The sequence below is a fragment of the Paralichthys olivaceus genome, chromosome 8 (assembly GCF_024713975.1).
Source record: "Paralichthys olivaceus isolate ysfri-2021 chromosome 8, ASM2471397v2, whole genome shotgun sequence".
Taxonomy (NCBI): domain Eukaryota; kingdom Metazoa; phylum Chordata; class Actinopteri; order Pleuronectiformes; family Paralichthyidae; genus Paralichthys; species Paralichthys olivaceus.
In genome coordinates, this window is record NC_091100.1 from 7326264 (window position 1) to 7342475 (window position 16212).

The 16212-nt window shown below is 40.0% G+C and overlaps 1 protein-coding gene across 2 annotated transcripts; it reads right to left on the reverse strand.

The window, feature by feature from the left end:
* Positions 1-1732: 1732 nt before the first annotated feature.
* ednraa (endothelin receptor type Aa) lies at positions 1733-13205 on the reverse strand. Of its 2 annotated transcripts, none has more exons than XM_020101129.2 (8): positions 12875-13205; positions 11435-11923; positions 9140-9267; positions 6788-6986; positions 5264-5416; positions 4391-4524; positions 4180-4288; positions 1733-3714 (listed from the first exon to the last, which is right to left on the reverse strand). In XM_020101129.2, the coding sequence occupies exons 2-8, from the start codon at positions 11864-11866 to the stop codon at positions 3577-3579; spliced, it is 1293 nt and encodes a 430-aa protein (XP_019956688.1). In that variant the 5' UTR covers positions 11867-11923; positions 12875-13205; the 3' UTR covers positions 1733-3576. The 2 variants fall into 2 exon arrangements, with proteins under 2 accessions (XP_019956688.1, XP_019956689.1); XM_020101130.2 differs by lacking the exon at positions 12875-13205 and adding an exon at positions 12546-12569.
* Positions 13206-16212: the final 3007 nt, after the last annotated feature.

Below are 16212 nucleotides of genomic sequence, written 5' to 3' on the forward strand. Positions count from 1 at the left end.
TAATATTCTAGATATTTTTACTATCAACAAACCAGTATTGAATTGACATGTATTACCTGCTTATCCAAAGCTTAATAGAACTGAATCCTTTGTATAAAACACATGAGTGAGTGACTTGATTGAGATGTAATGTATACATGTAAATATAATAAGTTCATTAAGTCACACTAGGGACCTGAGCTGCTGAGCCCGGGCTGTTAACTTCACGTAACTTTGCTTAACTGGCCTGGTTTGATTAAGCAAATTGTGAATTTACTAATATGCACTACATAGGGAAAGCCCCTCAGCTTGTTTGCTGCTCTGTATTTCCTGTCTGCAGAGGCTGGACCTGATGGCCTCATGTGCACCATGTGTCAAGGCCAGAAAAGCAGCCAGCTCAGCTGAGATCTGCTCTTCTCACGCAGGCCTTTAGCTTTTCAGCTTTTGAGGCTTTTTGTTCTTACCCTCATTCATCCACTCTCTGTGTGCATCACACTATTTTTTGGCAGTTCTTGTAATTAAATTGGTGTAAACATTTATTGTTCAGCATACTTGTGAGACTAAAGTTTTTGCCAAAGTCTGAGGGTATAAGCGCTAGAATATGATAGCAAAGTCTTTAAAGAAATACTGTGAGGAAACATATCTTCCTGACAATGACTTGCAGCAGAAAGACTTTGATATTCAAGACTTTTCTTTATTTCTAAATGTAAGGATTTTAGCAAGACATCTTGTGAAGCAACCTCCATTGTCTTTGCCTCGGACACTTTAACATACTTAGAGTAAACAAATCTGAGTTAGCTCCGCATTGAGAAGCACCTTGGAGCCTTGAGAGCCTCTTATTTGTTTTCAAGCTTTATTCAATTCACTGCTGGCAAGGAAAAGCGGTTCCCACCAAATTCCACAGAAATAAAACTGCGCTGTGTTACTCTTCCTCACTTCCTCTCACACACTGGGACTGTTTACTTCCCAGAAACACATGAATGTTTTCCCATTATGTTTCATCTGAATGTTAAAATATGTTTTGCTTCATTTTCAATCCTCTGTGTCATAAAATTTTGAAATGTTGTATTTCATCAACCCATCTTTTGACCCAATCAGTGATTTCACATGAGGAATATGTTTCATGAAGTTTATGACCAGGATGAGATTTATCACCAACCAGCTGCAACAAATAACAGGCTTTAGCCAGATAAATGTGCTGTTGGTTTTGGGTGTTTCTCAGCTTTGTGAATTGAATTGGTCCCTTTTTGAGTTAGCCAATGCAAAACAAGTGTAAAATAAACACTTGTTCCAGTAAAGAAAGTTCAAATATGTTTGTGTTGCTTTAAATAAAGTTCCAATGTCATTAAAACTATTACATCAGCAATCCCTTACCTAGTGACCATTGTGTATATGACAAACATCTTGAATCTTGAATTATGACATTGTATGTAAGCAAAACATGCACATACAAACCCGTCACATCAAAGCTGAGACTTAAAACGGAGTTAAGTAACGCTCAAACTCTTGTTTCCTCGATACTCTATTAGCAACACAGATGTGAAGTGAGTTCGCATATCATATTCCCAGCGACCGAGTTGGTCACATCCTCTCCGCTGACATTAGCAACCCTGAGGGCTCAGTTGCCAAGCAGGTCACAGCGAGCGTCAAATCACTCCCAGACGCAGATGAAAAACAGAGGGGGCCCCAGTGGCTTTTCTGGAGTAACTGACGTTGGTGCGACGGTGAAATGAACCTCTTTGTTCACAGTGGATATGGAAAATGGATTTATTGGTAGAAGCAGCAGCACAAACACGAGGTTTACATGTTAAATCAAAGGCAACAAACATACGAATTCCATCTTCCACAGAGTAATGTGTATGTGTAACGTATGTATGTTGATGGATAGTGGTAAAATAATACTGTACAGATATCGCTTAGTCTTATGTACACAAATGTGTGCAAAACACCCCACAAACAAAGAAGTGGAACACACACACACACACTCGCATGTTCAAATGCACACAGGTTTACATGTATTCACATATCAAACATTATAAGGCAGTATAGTTGAACATGATTGCCACACAAAGAACACTTATAATTTCCTGTACTTACTTTCTTGGATGAGTTGAGGAGACTGACATTGTTTTCATTTCTGCGGGTTAAATATAATGCTAGAGCTAGCAGCAAGTTAGCTGTCAGCCAAGATACAGACATAAACCCCACCAATAGTGATCGGTACGTTACACAAAGCTCTAACTAATTACTATGTTATTACATTAATTAGTTACTTAAAGGTGTGTAAATTTAGTGACATCTAGTGGTAAAGTGTCATGTTGCAGCTGAATACCCCTCTCCTCCCCCTCCTCCACCAAACATGACAGAGAACAAGTGGTGGCTTCAGTTTTCATAAAAACTCAAAAGGTGTTTAGTTTGTCCAGTCTGGGCTACAGTAAAAAACATGGCTGCCTTCATAGAGAGGACCCACTCAATGTAAATATAAAGTATTTAAATATAAAGAGCCCGTTCTAGGTCAAAGAAAACAAGAATTTTTACTATCTGATGAAACATTTTATATTTATATTGAATTTCTGTCAGTAGATCCCTTTCACCTAAATCTTACACACTGGACCTTTTAGTGAACCCCCTGATACACTACCAGCCTCTACATGTGTCCCAAACTGCCAAAGTGAGATTAAACAGATCAGACTTCATCCATTAGCGTAAACCAAGAAACGCAAAGTGACAAATTGTAAGTTTACCACCACCATTAAAACTCATCCACCTCTGTCATTACATAATTGGATAAAATACTTATCATTACAGCAATATAACACTTTATAAAAGTGGACACTATACATATATATATATATTCCATGGCTTATACATGCACAATTAGCCTATTGTTGTAGTATAGTAAAATTCACAGTGCTATTAAAAGATCATTCCTGTCCATTTTTGGTGAATGGTGATACCAGACCTGTCATAATGCATTACTACATATTTATCATTTGCTTGACCTGTGCTATAAAAACACAGAGTTGAACCTTATCTGCTATACAAACAGTCCTGCACTTTTCTAATTTTGTGCCAGTGAACTGTTTTTGATCATATTCTGGCACTGACGTAGTTCCAACAAGTCTTCTAGTCAGAACAATTGTAGTTGGCCGGATGTCGTTCGTCCCAAGCAGAGGCCTCCTGGACCTTCTTACTCAAAGTCGTAATAATAAATATGCAGTCAAGCTTATGGAATGGTCACTGCATGGTTAGGTTAAAGAAAACACGATGGTTTGAGTTAAGGTTATTCCTTATGGTTGGAGGACCTTTGGCCTCATGGTTACAATAATAAACATGTGATTGAAGTTGAACAATAGTGGATAGAAGAAACAATCCTGACCAAACAAAGGTCCATCGTGTGAAGGTCTCGTGTTTTGTGGCTCCATCCGTCCAAATGTGCATAGAACTGAAAATCAATTGTTCCCATTAGGCTCATATGTTGCGTCAGTGGTGGACGTTGGCTGAAAAAGTACTTTTTCTTAACTGCTTGCGTCTTAAAAGCATCTTGGGGAAATGGAAAAGCTTGAAAACATAAAAGTCCTCAGGCAATTGAATGATTCAGTTGCTGTCTTTCCTGATGCTGCGGTCGCTGAACAGGTTGTTGGGCTCGGGGCTCTTGCACTGGATACTGGTGCCGTTCATGGGACCGATGCTGCTCTGCTGGTTGTCAGAGTAACACCAGCAGCACAAACATGACTTGAAGAAAATGCAAAGAGAAAAAAAGAAAATGCATTTTAAGGGAAAAGTTTTCCTTTTCGTGAAATACACTATTTTACATTCTTGTTGTTGTTGGGAGTTCGATGAGAAGAAGATGGATACCACTTACTCATCCATTGAAACGGTTACTTGTAGGTTTTTCTTTTGACTCCCCCCACCTCCCTCCCACAACTTGTGTAACGTGCAACAAGAGACATGGTTTATCTCCAGCTTAGGTTCTTTTGACAGATATTTGCAGTGTGTGACCTCTGCCAGTAAAGTGAATACATGAATCAAAGGGCTGCTTTTACACGGAATGCCATCACAACTTCTGAGTCATAGCCTGAGTTCACTGTTTTCTTTACAGGCCAGACTAAATCCAAAGGCTTATTAAGAGATGTGTGTGTGTGTGTGTGTGTGTGTTTGTGTTATGTCATGTCCCTCTCTTGTAGGGAAGTACTATACCTTGAAGCAGTTTTTAAACTTCTTGCTCACAAAGTAGAGGATAATGGGGTTTATGCAGGAGTTGATGGTTGCAAGGTTGATACCAAGGTAATCCAGGACCAAAAGGAAACTGTAAAAAGAAAATATTAGAAAGATTGATTATACTTATTCTTATTCTATATCAGGTGTCATATCTTGTACATTTAAGAGTGTTGTTCTACCAGGAACTCACTTAAGCAGCTCACAGCGCGAATTATCATTCTGGTAGTAAACCGTCTTCTTTAGGATCCTGCTGAGGTGCAGTGGAAACCAGCAGAGGGCAAAGATGAGGACGAGGCAGAAGACAGCTTTGGCCACTTCCCTTCTCTGGTGATGAAAAGAAAAGAGCAAATGTAATGGAGAGTTAGACAGTTATTGATTACACACTTAGCCAGTGTGTATCCATTTTACACATCGAAAATGTTAATGTCCTTTTTGTGAACTTAATACCTGACACAATTTTGGTTTTCCAGAGCTTATTTAGAAAATAGAAAATATATTGTTTTCACCTCTTGTGTGTCTGGCGTGTGTGTGTGTGTGTGTGTGTGTGTGTGTGTGTGTGTGTGTGTGTGTGTGTGTGTGTGTGTGTGTGTGTACTAAATAATTCAACAACGCTTAACAGGTTGGTGGGAATATCTCGAAGGTCAAGGTCAGGTTTAAAAAAAAAGCTTTCCAAGACAAAACATTTATCTTTAAGCTTATATCGTTCAGAAATTATTACTCATCATTTAATGTCATATAATAATCGACCTTACAATGACATTTAAGAAATTAAGCCGTTATATGTATATTTCCAGACATTTCTGCATTCAATAGGATTATAGACACAACATTAATTCTTACATAGATTGAAAAAAATTCTGATCATATGGTAGATAAGACATCATCATAACTTCCCTATGAAGTCAGAAAGTGACATCATATATGCATCAACCTTTTTAACCAATAACATTAGAGATGTGGTCTGCAGATCTACATCATTATGGCATTATTATAAAAAAGTTTCCACTGCCTGATCGTGGGGCAACAGGGTTTTCATCATCCTTGAGAAGAAGTATTGCCCCACCTGTTTGAGGTGCTCACTGAGAGCGATCCGCAGGCTGCCGTTCCTGTGGTTGAGCATCTCGCTGGTCATCAGAGTGTAAAAGATTCCAGTGCAGGCGAGCGGGACACAGAAGTAGAAGCCAAACAACCACCAGTCCTTTGCATCCTTGTAGAACTACAGGGACAAGCACATGTGACGCATTAAATCACAATAGATTGAAATAAAAACACAAATTACAGTGTGAGCAGGTCGATCACACATCCTCTGTGATCCTCTTCTCCTTCCATAAAACTCCTCCACCTGCCCTGCATCAAATTTTAAGAACTCAATAAAACCTTCTCTTAATTTTCTGTAATTGACAACTTCCCACATGTGACTCCTCTTGCACCTAAATCTGTCTATGGAGTCAGGAACTCTCTATAAAATGTGTCAACTGCTACTGATGTACGGTAAAAATGTGATGTTGGAAGTAGGCGTGAACCTGAAATGATCAGACCAAGAATCTGCTTTTGTAATTGAACCTGACCCGGACCTAAACCACTCCCAGACTACCCCTGTACTCCAGTGCGATTGAAGTGAATAGACTGGTTTTAATTGCTTTGTACGTTTGATGAGGCCATCTGGAAGGTAAGTATACGCTTTAAAAACAGCACAATTTCAAAACCACACAAAGTGACTGAACCTTTTTACACAAGATAAATGTGTAAAGCAAAAACAAAAATTCAGCTGATCAACTCTGAACTTTGGCTTCATGTGAATTGGGCCAAAAAGAGAATTGGTGAGAAAATCTAGTAAAGTAGACCAACCCCTATTTCATTTCAATCAAATAATACTGTTAGGAGGCTTATGTTTCTCAAACATGTTTATCTTATACAGAGAAATGTAAGACAGAGTGGGCCAGTGGAGTGCATATGGAATAGATATGCACATGTGGCTCAGCTCGAGGCCTCAGATTTCAGACGGGTAATTGCACGTGGCCTGCAATCAATTATGTGCTCTGAAGATGTTAAAAAGGCCACCGCCGCTAAGAGAGTAAATAGACCCAGATTATTTCTTAAAGGAACACTCCCCTCAAAATCCTCTTAGTGTCAAATTCTCATCTCCTTACTTGAAAGGTGAATTTGGGCCGGAGTGACAAGTCCTGAGGTATTCACATTTTTTTTAGTTTTAAAATATTTATGGCCCAAGCAGGAGATTTACAGGTGATTGTTTTGGCTGTCATACTGAGACTCTAAAAGTATACGGCCCTGTAACCAAAATAGCACATCAGTGCGCCATTTAAACACTCAGAACAAACAACACACGCTTTTAAGATTATGGAAAAATTCAGCTGAACGTGCACTTTCACTTTGAGTCCTCCTCATGCAGCTGGGTTTCCTATCTCAATAGTCCTGTAATGTTTTGTCTCTTTATTCCCAGAATCAACGACTGTTCTGAAGTGTACTTTGACACAATGTGCTGTACAGCACATCATGGCCTGAATACAAGCAAAACAATGACTCATAGAAAAAAAACTGGAGGAAACTTTGGAGGACGTGAGCGTACCATCATGAAGTTAGTTGTGGGGTTCATCATGCAAGTGCGTAAGGTTTGATTCCTGTAGTTGAAGGGGACAATGTCGAACACGATGGCCTCCGGTACCGCCAGGATGAGCGACAGCAGCCAGATAGACACGATCTCAATGACAGTGAACAGAGGGATGCCCACGCCCTGCACTCTGCTCCAGGAAGCCACGGCTCTGTACCTGTGAGACAGAAACATTTATATTCAGTGTTTTAGTTTATGAAAAACGGTGTGAAGATTACCACTATTAAGTCCATTATATAGAGTGAGATCGCCATAGTGCTGTTCGAATGTTCTTTTACTTCTTCAATTATTTAAAGCTGTCTCAACTTCCTGATATTACTCCGAAAGTTCAAATTTATCTTCTAAGAAGGTTTTCACACTGCAAACAAACATATCCACGGAGAGATCTGCTCTTTTGGTCGGACTAAAGTTTGGTCTGTGGGCCTACGCCATCGTCCAAGACAACTCCTTGTATAATATCCAGATTAATTCTGAAGGTCCAGACCAAACAAGACAGATGGGAAAGTGCCGTTAATGAGTCAGATGAAAATGACTGGAGGCTAATGCAGTAAATATCATTTTGTGCAGTTCTTCAGAGCTACAATTAAGACATTTTAAATTTGAAAGCATTAAACCCAATAAGTTATCACCATGATATTAATATGACGTGAATAAAGAGACCCCTCTATTAATCAGAATCAGTCTACAACAGCCACTTGCTTCCAGCTGCTTCTTTAAACAGAAACCAGTAAACTCATCATTTTCCTTGTCTCTTGACTGACAAAGCCAATAACATTTCCCGTTTGTGAGGCAGCACAAGCAAACACAGCAAACTGCTCAGTCAGCAAAGTATATCAAATGTTAAGAATTAATGACGAGAGATGATCAATTGTTTATTTTAAATATCTAATATTTATATTTCTGTGAAGCCTCCAAACAGACTGGCCCATGTTGGCAGAGAGGTCTGTGTTGGCTTGTGTTTCCCATGCACTCAGTACTTGTTTGCCTGTTTGTTTCTTTAATGGAAACCACTTGTCGAAATGTTTTAGTAAAATCCTGCATCAAGATTTTATGGCAAAAACAATATATTTTTCATGACACATTTGAATTTCTCTGTTGAACAACATGGCGGCATTTATATTTTACTAAGTGGTAATGTATCCACCTTTTTTCTCTTCCTCCAATGATGAAAAGATACAAAAGAGTCTCACAGGCAGAGATATGCTATATACACATTTCCTGGAAACGTGTGGCCTTGAACGCAGCTCTGCAGCTTTGCAGCTTTGCAGCTTTGCAGCTTTGCAGCTTTGTAACTTTGCAGCCTTCTTCTCCTCCTCTCTAATAGAGCTCATTATATCTCTGCAGGGTTAAATCTGAGCATAACAGAAGGAGCCTCTTATCTCTAAAGTTGTGTCTAGTGCATAAAGTGAGATGACACTGAACTTCAGCACTTCACCATGATTATTTATTCATTAGGGAAATTCTATTAAGGCACTATTAAAAAATTAACTTGTCATTATACTTGCTATCAAGATGGAGTTGTTGTTATCAAGTTCATATTGGTACAGCGTCCACTTTCTATTATACACTTATTGTTGTCCACAAAATAGTTCCACTCAACAATTAAGGAACAGATCTTAAAGGAGAGGCAGATACTGAGGCAACAAACAGATAAGAACTAACTTTCCAATGAACAGTCACAATGGTTATTGATCTTTGTTTCCCGGAAATAAAATATTTATTCATTCTTTTGGTATGAACCAAACTCATAAGAAAAATTATATTAGACAAAAAACTGTTGTGAGACATAACAATCTGAAGTGAGGCTCTCTCTCTGTCTCTCTCTGTCTCTCTCTGTCTCCCTCTCTTGAGACTTGATGAATTGGCAGTGCTCGTTGGCTGAATCTGACTTGTTTAATTTTCTTCCCAGCGATTTGACTGGACTGCCTCCTTTAGTGTAATCAAATTTGCTTGTGTAATATTTGTTTCCTCAAACATGCTACAAAACCATGTATCCAAGTGGAAATCTGCCGACTCGATGAGGATGGGAAAACCGATATATGGTTAGTTATGGAGAAATATTGAAATCACAAAAAAAAACTACTTTTTGTTATTAAATATTTAATACTCCTTCCTATCTGTGCAATTTCATGCCTAATGTGCATCTCAACCCAGCTCACTCTAACTGACAAACAACAAACGTGTACAAAACCCATCATAGAGTTTTGCTGGGACCTCACTTGTGTATTAAAAACCTTTATGCTGGTCCACCTCTGTTAAAGCTCTTCCTGTGACTAATGGTGAAGCAGTGTGGAGGATGTTGTCACTGACCTGTCCACGCTGAGGGCACACAGGTTGAGAACAGTGATGCCCACAGAGGCTTTCTGCAGGAAGGGCACCAGCTTACACAGACACAGGCCGACAACGCTGTCGTCAAATGGCCAACGTGACGCCAGGAGCTGGTGAGAAAACAACATAATGTTCAGGTCAACACAAATCCCAACAGAATTACTCTGTTCTTCAACATTGACCATCGATCACGTTCATATCGTTACTCTGTTTGTTGGTTTGTGATTATTGGGAAAAAGAAGAAGACATAACCTTTTGGTGTAGATTCTTTATCACTGTGAGATTCTTCAACATTTTCATAATTTTTCATTTTTTTTAACCTGGTTGGGTTAGTTGATGCATCACCTCAATGTAAATAATGATGTTATGAAAGTTTTCAGGGAGCTGATTATTAATCTCATTTTTGATACTGAATTCATGTTGACCATCGTTAAGATCTGCGTATGTAAGACGATGTTACTGTGGACTGAGGCGCTTCTCAAGGTCATCTAAACGTCATCGAGAATTTAGTTGGACATTAACTTTGAACAACTTCTGCTGAAGTTTCTCATTTCCTGCTAACTTAAAGCTCTCAGAACCTGCAACTAAACTTTAATGATAATTATTCAGCATATTGTCACTAGTATCTAAAAGCCACTTCCACAACCTCTCATTATATTACTTCCTTAGTAAAATAAGTCAAGGCCATGTGAGTAGAGGTTTTTGTTTTGCGTCAGAGCGGCCTTGGCAATTTTCCTTCAAAAGGATACAACCTGCGTTGAACAAGTGTCTCTGGGCCGAACCCAAAGGAAGAACTTTATGGTCCTTCCTGGCCCTATAATGTTTACCCGTTCAGTTTCCCAGGAGGTCAGAAGAGGAGCCCACGCCATTGTTTTTAAGTATAAGTAGCAGATTATTTTTGGAAACACTGTCACTGCCCTGTGGAAGTGCACAGGAGGCTTCAGGATGGTTGCAGCATTGTAGACGTGGCTCTTTCTTTGTTTGTGCATAAACTGTTGCCCCATGGTTTTTGTTTCCTCTTTGCACATGTGCAGCTGGAACTACAAAGTCACTGTGCCCTCAAAGTCCCCCAGTTAATTTTAACCAGGTGGCTTTATTATTGTTCCGCTGTGAAATGGAGTCCCATAATGAACTCACAACATCAGATTGACTGATCCCTATATTTAGCAATCAGTGTTGATTATTACACAAAGCGTGACACTGGATACTGGTGTGAATCAACACAAGACAGGAACCCTGAGAACAATACATCATCATTAGATAACATTTATTATTTGAAGGAAAAATCTGTGGTAAAGGAAAACAAAAGAATTTCTGATCGTGATTGAAGCTGTAAACACAGGACTGAAATAATTACCCTCCACATCAGAGGTTGGGTTTTTGTCTGCGTTTGTTTGTTTGTTACCAGGATTAAAACTACTCGATGGATTATCTTGAAACTTGGTGGAAGGTTGCGTTTTTGTTCAGGGAAGAAACCATTATATTCCGGTGTGGATCCAAAACTTTCTTTAAAATTGCAACATGTTTTTTTTTCAACATTTCACAATTTTCCCAGGGAACAATTGGAATGAATCTTGAGAAGAAAATCACACACGTTTATGGGACTGATATTTATGAAGGTGGGCAATTTGGTGAAGATCCAAATAAAAATCTGGATCTAGTGGATTTTAATGCGGTATCAAATAGGATTAGAAACCTGTAACTATCTCCAGTGTGTAGCTGAGAAACATAATGTGGCCATAGCTATAAGGTTTGGTTTAATTCAAGCGGTCTGTTGGTATACGCTCTACTGAATGCAGTCCATGTTCAAACTCAATCTTATTGACTAACTACGACGATCGATGGGGCTCCCATGAACAACTAAGTCAAAAACTCCTCACATGATTTATCACTTGAGGAGCAGTAGAGTATTTCCGAAAATAAAACTAAGATAAGCGACTAATGTCTCAGGTCAGCACAAGGCCACTGGCATGTGTGACTACAGCCTGATCCCTTTGTTTACTCAAGCCGGCCGTATCCCTGCTCCTCTCATCACTAATCTGCTCACACCCCGAAGATAACCCCGTCTGACTGATTACACTTTCCCGTCTATTTGCTCCCTCACTTACACCCCGCCCCCATTTTCCCGTCTATACTATCCCACTTTTAACTTTGCCTTTCATTTCAGTTGTTGCTGCTTTTCACTATATCAACACAGAGACCTGTCACTTAGCAGCAGGGCTGTGAAAGGAAGGTTAAAACTTCACGTAAACATGCACAATGGAGTGAAAACTGTACCTTGTAAACATTGATTGGTATATCAATGAAAATGTAGATGAGGTCACCCAGTGCTAGGCTGGCGATCAGGGCATTGGGCCCATTCCTCATGCACTTATTGCGGTAAATAATCCTCAGCAGGGTGGCGTTTCCAATCAGGCCGACTGCGAACACTATCACGGAAATCGTGGTGTTGATATACTTAAAGTAGTCCTTAATAGAAGTAATTTGCAGGCACATCGGAGGTGGTACCGGCCTCTTTACCACAGTCTCATTGGCAGAGGGGGATGAATAGGCCCCCAGGCCCCACTGATGGAGCCCTGGGTCCGTGCTCGGACTGACGGTGCTGTAGGTTCCCAGGTCCGTCTCGGCTTGAGCTCTGTTTATCTGGCACATTCCTCTGGCTGCCATACAGGCCATTAGCACCAACATATGTAGAGCTGCGTTGCCCATCGTGGAACACAGTCAGCGCTTTGATTTCACTGATTGAAATGCAGTCCCAGTATATCTCTGGTGAGGAAAGAAACAAAACAAACAAGAGGAAGAGTTGGTTATTTTTCAGAGAACACATGGAAATCCCGCAACCATCTCATCTCCACTTAAATACAACCAAAGTGGAGCATTACATGTCAGTTTAAAAAAAAGTTTGCGAGCATAACTGTCCCTTTCAAACATTGCGAGGAAGTTTAAAACTTCATCAAGACTTCAGAGCGGTTTTACGGAGGCGGCAGAGACGGGAGATGCCTGGACAGTGTGACAGCGAGGACGAAACATCAGCACAAGCACAAAGGGCATCTTCTCCGCTCTCAGCCTTTGCTGGAGGACTTCAGTTCTTTGTGTTGCTTCTCTCTCTCAATAATGTTGCAGCTATACAAAAGGCTTCATGTGTGCCCGTGCTGCTCCGACCACGAGTCCCAGCTGTGGGTTTACAACTAGATGATTTCCTCACTGTTGTATTTTCCCATCTGTTTCCAATTTAGAGAGGTTGAAACATGTTGTTTGAAAATAAAGCGCCTTTTCTTGCTTGGCTGCGGGGTCGATTTCCAGTAAAAATATGCAATGCAAGATTATAGACTACAAAAGACAAAATACTGACAATTCATCTGAATGCTTAGTTTATACATTTCTTCACCTTTTGCTGCCTCTTATCAGGAACAAAATCAACAAACTTTCTGGACGAAAATCAGAGTAACTCATTCCATAGTGAAGAACAGATAAAGTTTGAAACTGTCAGATGGATAGTGAAGCCCCTTTTCATCATGTCACAGTGCAGGCAAACTCCTATAGCCCAGAGTTCTTCCTGTTCAAAGTCCCAGCTGTCACCAAGTACACAAAGAACTATTTAGCAGCCAGCCCTTCAAGTAGCATCACAGTTTAGCATCAGCATGACACTGCTGGGATCTGTGACAGCACGCAAACCGATCTGTCCATAAATAATAAATACGTTTGGTTTTCACCTACCGCTTCTAAAATGTCTGCCTGGCCCCCTTGGAAACTGTCAGGCAAACTTTCGGCTGAAGCCCCCAGACATCTGTATCACATCACATGAGTAATTAACGCACTATCAAAGCCGCACGGTATCCCACTTGGTTTGAGCAATGCACCCGTCTGCTCTGAGGTGCCTTCGCATTATGGCTCAGAGTTTCCTGTTGAGAGTTTGCAGTATGTCTGAGTGTGTGTGTGAGTGTGGTTGTGTGTATCCTTGCATGTGTGTGTGTGTGTGTGAGTGTGTGTCAGAGCACCAGTGAGACACTTTGACTGGGTGGGATAGTAAATCTCCACCTCCCTTTGGTAACAGACTGGGCCCCCTTTGGAAACACCCCCCCCCCCACTCTCTCCTCTCACTTGGAGGCACCGCCTGCTGACAGTCATCTCCAAGGCACTGCAGCACACACACACACACACATATACATACATGTTCACACACACATCCGCAGGGGCATCTGGGAGCCCGACGGCCCCCCTTCGATCTGCCCTTTTCCCTTAAACCCTCCTACCTTCTCCTCCAGGCCCACTCACATTCTGTTTTCTATACATTACATGCAACTGTTTCCCACACGAGAGGCAGCAGAGGTTTGATCGGAAGGAGGACGACATGAGGCAGTCAAGTGTCCATGTTGTTATGTTGTGCTTCTTTTATTTTAGATGGGAGGGGAGGACCGAGACGGGAAGCAGGAGCAAACCATCAGTAGGTCTTTGCTTTTACAGACCATCCACTGCGTGGGTGGTCGAAGTGCATCACGCTCTCTCTTACGGCTGCTGAAGTTCTGATTCAGTAATGGGCTGTGAAGGGATGATAGAGCATCCCTTTAAATGACCAGATATACATTATCATTGTGAAAAATCCCAACACTAACAAAACACACTTAAAAATCGACACGTCCCTGACAGCTCAATGCTCCTTGAGATGACAAAATGCCAGAGTGAGAAGAGAAGACGGTCGAGTGTCAGGAGAGAGGAGTGCTTCTGCATCACTGTCCATTATGGATTCCAAAATGGAACATTAATCACGATGTGCACTAAGAGCAGGAAGAAGACCATCAGAGCCGCTCATCCTCGATCTTTACCACCGACAAAGAGCCGACGCAGCAGCTGCTTAAAGGGGAAAACCACTCAATTAAGATATTCATGTTCTATTCCTGGTACGTCTGACAGAAAACATATTTGTTGAGGAAAAAAATCTCTTCTGATTACATCAAACTAACGAAATGATAAAGTAACCTACATCAATGAAATTAAAGTAGAAAAGAACATTTATAGACTGCGACATTTATGGACTGGGACATTTATAGACCGGGACATTTATGGACTGGGACTTTTATGGACTGGGACATTTATGTGATGTCGGTAATCTCTGGTAGGAACGTGTTATCTCCTGTTTCTGTACAGTAAGTATATTTGTAAATGTGGGCTTTTTAGAAAATACAAAAACTAATATATGTAGAAGTACTAAAGTGAGCCTATGTTATTTCTTTATTCGTATATATGCAAAAACGTTAATAAACTTTAAACATTAATATAAAGTAGTAAGGGGTAGATTTATTTATAAGATGCTGCCAAAATCAGATTTTTATCATTGATCATCATTATATAAATGTTGTTAAAGGTGAATAATACAATAAAGAAAATTCATAAACTTGAAAATAATTATTTTTCCATTTTCCATTTTAAAGTTTAGTTATTTTAACAGAAATGTTCAAAACAAATGTACATCTATGTAACATAACATACATTTAATGCATATACATTTTACATAAAGCAGTGCCATGCCCGGTGATTTATTTTTTTATCGAACTTTAAATTAATCTGAAAATAAAGGTTGAGTGTCGATTCATTTGCAGGTTCTTTCTCCGCAGTGTGACTTAATTGGGTAATGCCAATATTTACAGCCGTTTAAAATTAAAGGGATCATGTTTTCTTTAATTGTAGTCATGAATATATTCATGGCTTCTGAATTACTTATGGTCAGCAGTGGCGAATATTTAATTTATTGGAACGTGATTTGCTGACGGCATCTGATTTTCTTACCCCCCCCTTTTTTTTATCTCCAAAGTCCCTTGATTGTTGGCAGCTTCGATGACATTTTAACTTTTGAGGGGGTAGTGGAGCCTTTGTTAGTAAATCCATTAATGTATAAATGATGAAACCTTTACCTGCTCCCAGTTGCTTTGGCTTTCATGTTGTTGTTGTGTTGTTGTTTGGATCGTAATCAGGTATTAATGCCATTCTGTCTGAACTCAAAGATGGCAGGCTGCCTGGTAATTCATATGCTTGTTCTCTGATGGCATCTGTCGAAGTGTGCTCTCTGCATATTGGTACATACCCTATGGGAAATTTCAATCCAGCCCCAGACTGAGTGGGATGTAAGCAATTTCTTAACTGGGACACTTGCACGAAAACAGAAAGAACAGAGAGGAAAAGATACAGGGAGAAAGAGGAGGAGAGAGTGAGAGAGAGAAAGAGAGAAAGAGAGAGAGAGAGAGAGGGGAGGGAAGAAATAAGTTTGAGGCCAATTCTACTGTGACAAGCAGTGACAGAGTGAAGAGGGCTCAGTATACCGCCTGGCTTTATTAATTTGGGACATATGGTTCACACAAACAAAAAAAAGTTCCAGCACGAGAGCAAAAGTAACGTGAATTGTGATGGCGGCATTTTCATAATAGCCTGATTAGTGCCAGCGCCTGACTTCATCTGAAATTAATCAATATAATATTAACAGACGCCTTTAATTAGAAGGAGGGAAACTTTGTCAGAGCATCGATGATGATATCTGATGAAAAGAGCCTGTGGAGAAGTCGGTGTTCTCCAGAAGAAAACAATCGTTGTTAAGTTCCTGCGACTTTTTTTTTCTCACTCGGGCCTCAAGCTGTTTGAAGGTGTATGTTTAACTGTGACTGACAGAAAAGGCTAAGAGGAGATGTTACCAGTATAATTATGGGAATCTTCAATTAATAGATACATATTTAATATAAACAGAACAATATTTTTTTTAATGATACAGTAATAGAATACAATTTTTATTTACTAATAAATATATATTGATAAAATGAGAATATTCTCCCCCTATAATTAAGACAAATTAATATAATACAATATAATATTGTACATGCACACATTTCTAAACACATTTCTTTGTCCAGCTTTATTCTGTTCCACACTATTCATCCACCATCAGTGGTAATTTGGGGTTCAGTATCCCTCCCCAATCACACTGTGGAATGCAGACTGGAGGTCCTGGGTATCGAACCACCGACTTTCAGCCACAATTTGGTGAAAATTGCCCAGGGTTGATTGCACCT

Bases quoted from the DNA above. Each gene is read 5' to 3' on its own strand.
- ednraa (XM_020101129.2), bottom strand. From the start codon at position 11,866: ATGGGCAACGCAGCTCTACATATGTTGGTGCTAATGGCCTGTATGGCA. The intron at 6,987-9,139 runs GTCAGTGACAAC...TCTGTCTCACAG, and splicing joins TGTGCCCTCAGCGTGGACAG to GTACAGAGCCGTGGCTTCCT. The intron at 5,417-6,787 runs GTACGCTCACGT...TTGTCCCTGTAG, and splicing joins CCACAACTAACTTCATGATG to TTCTACAAGGATGCAAAGGA.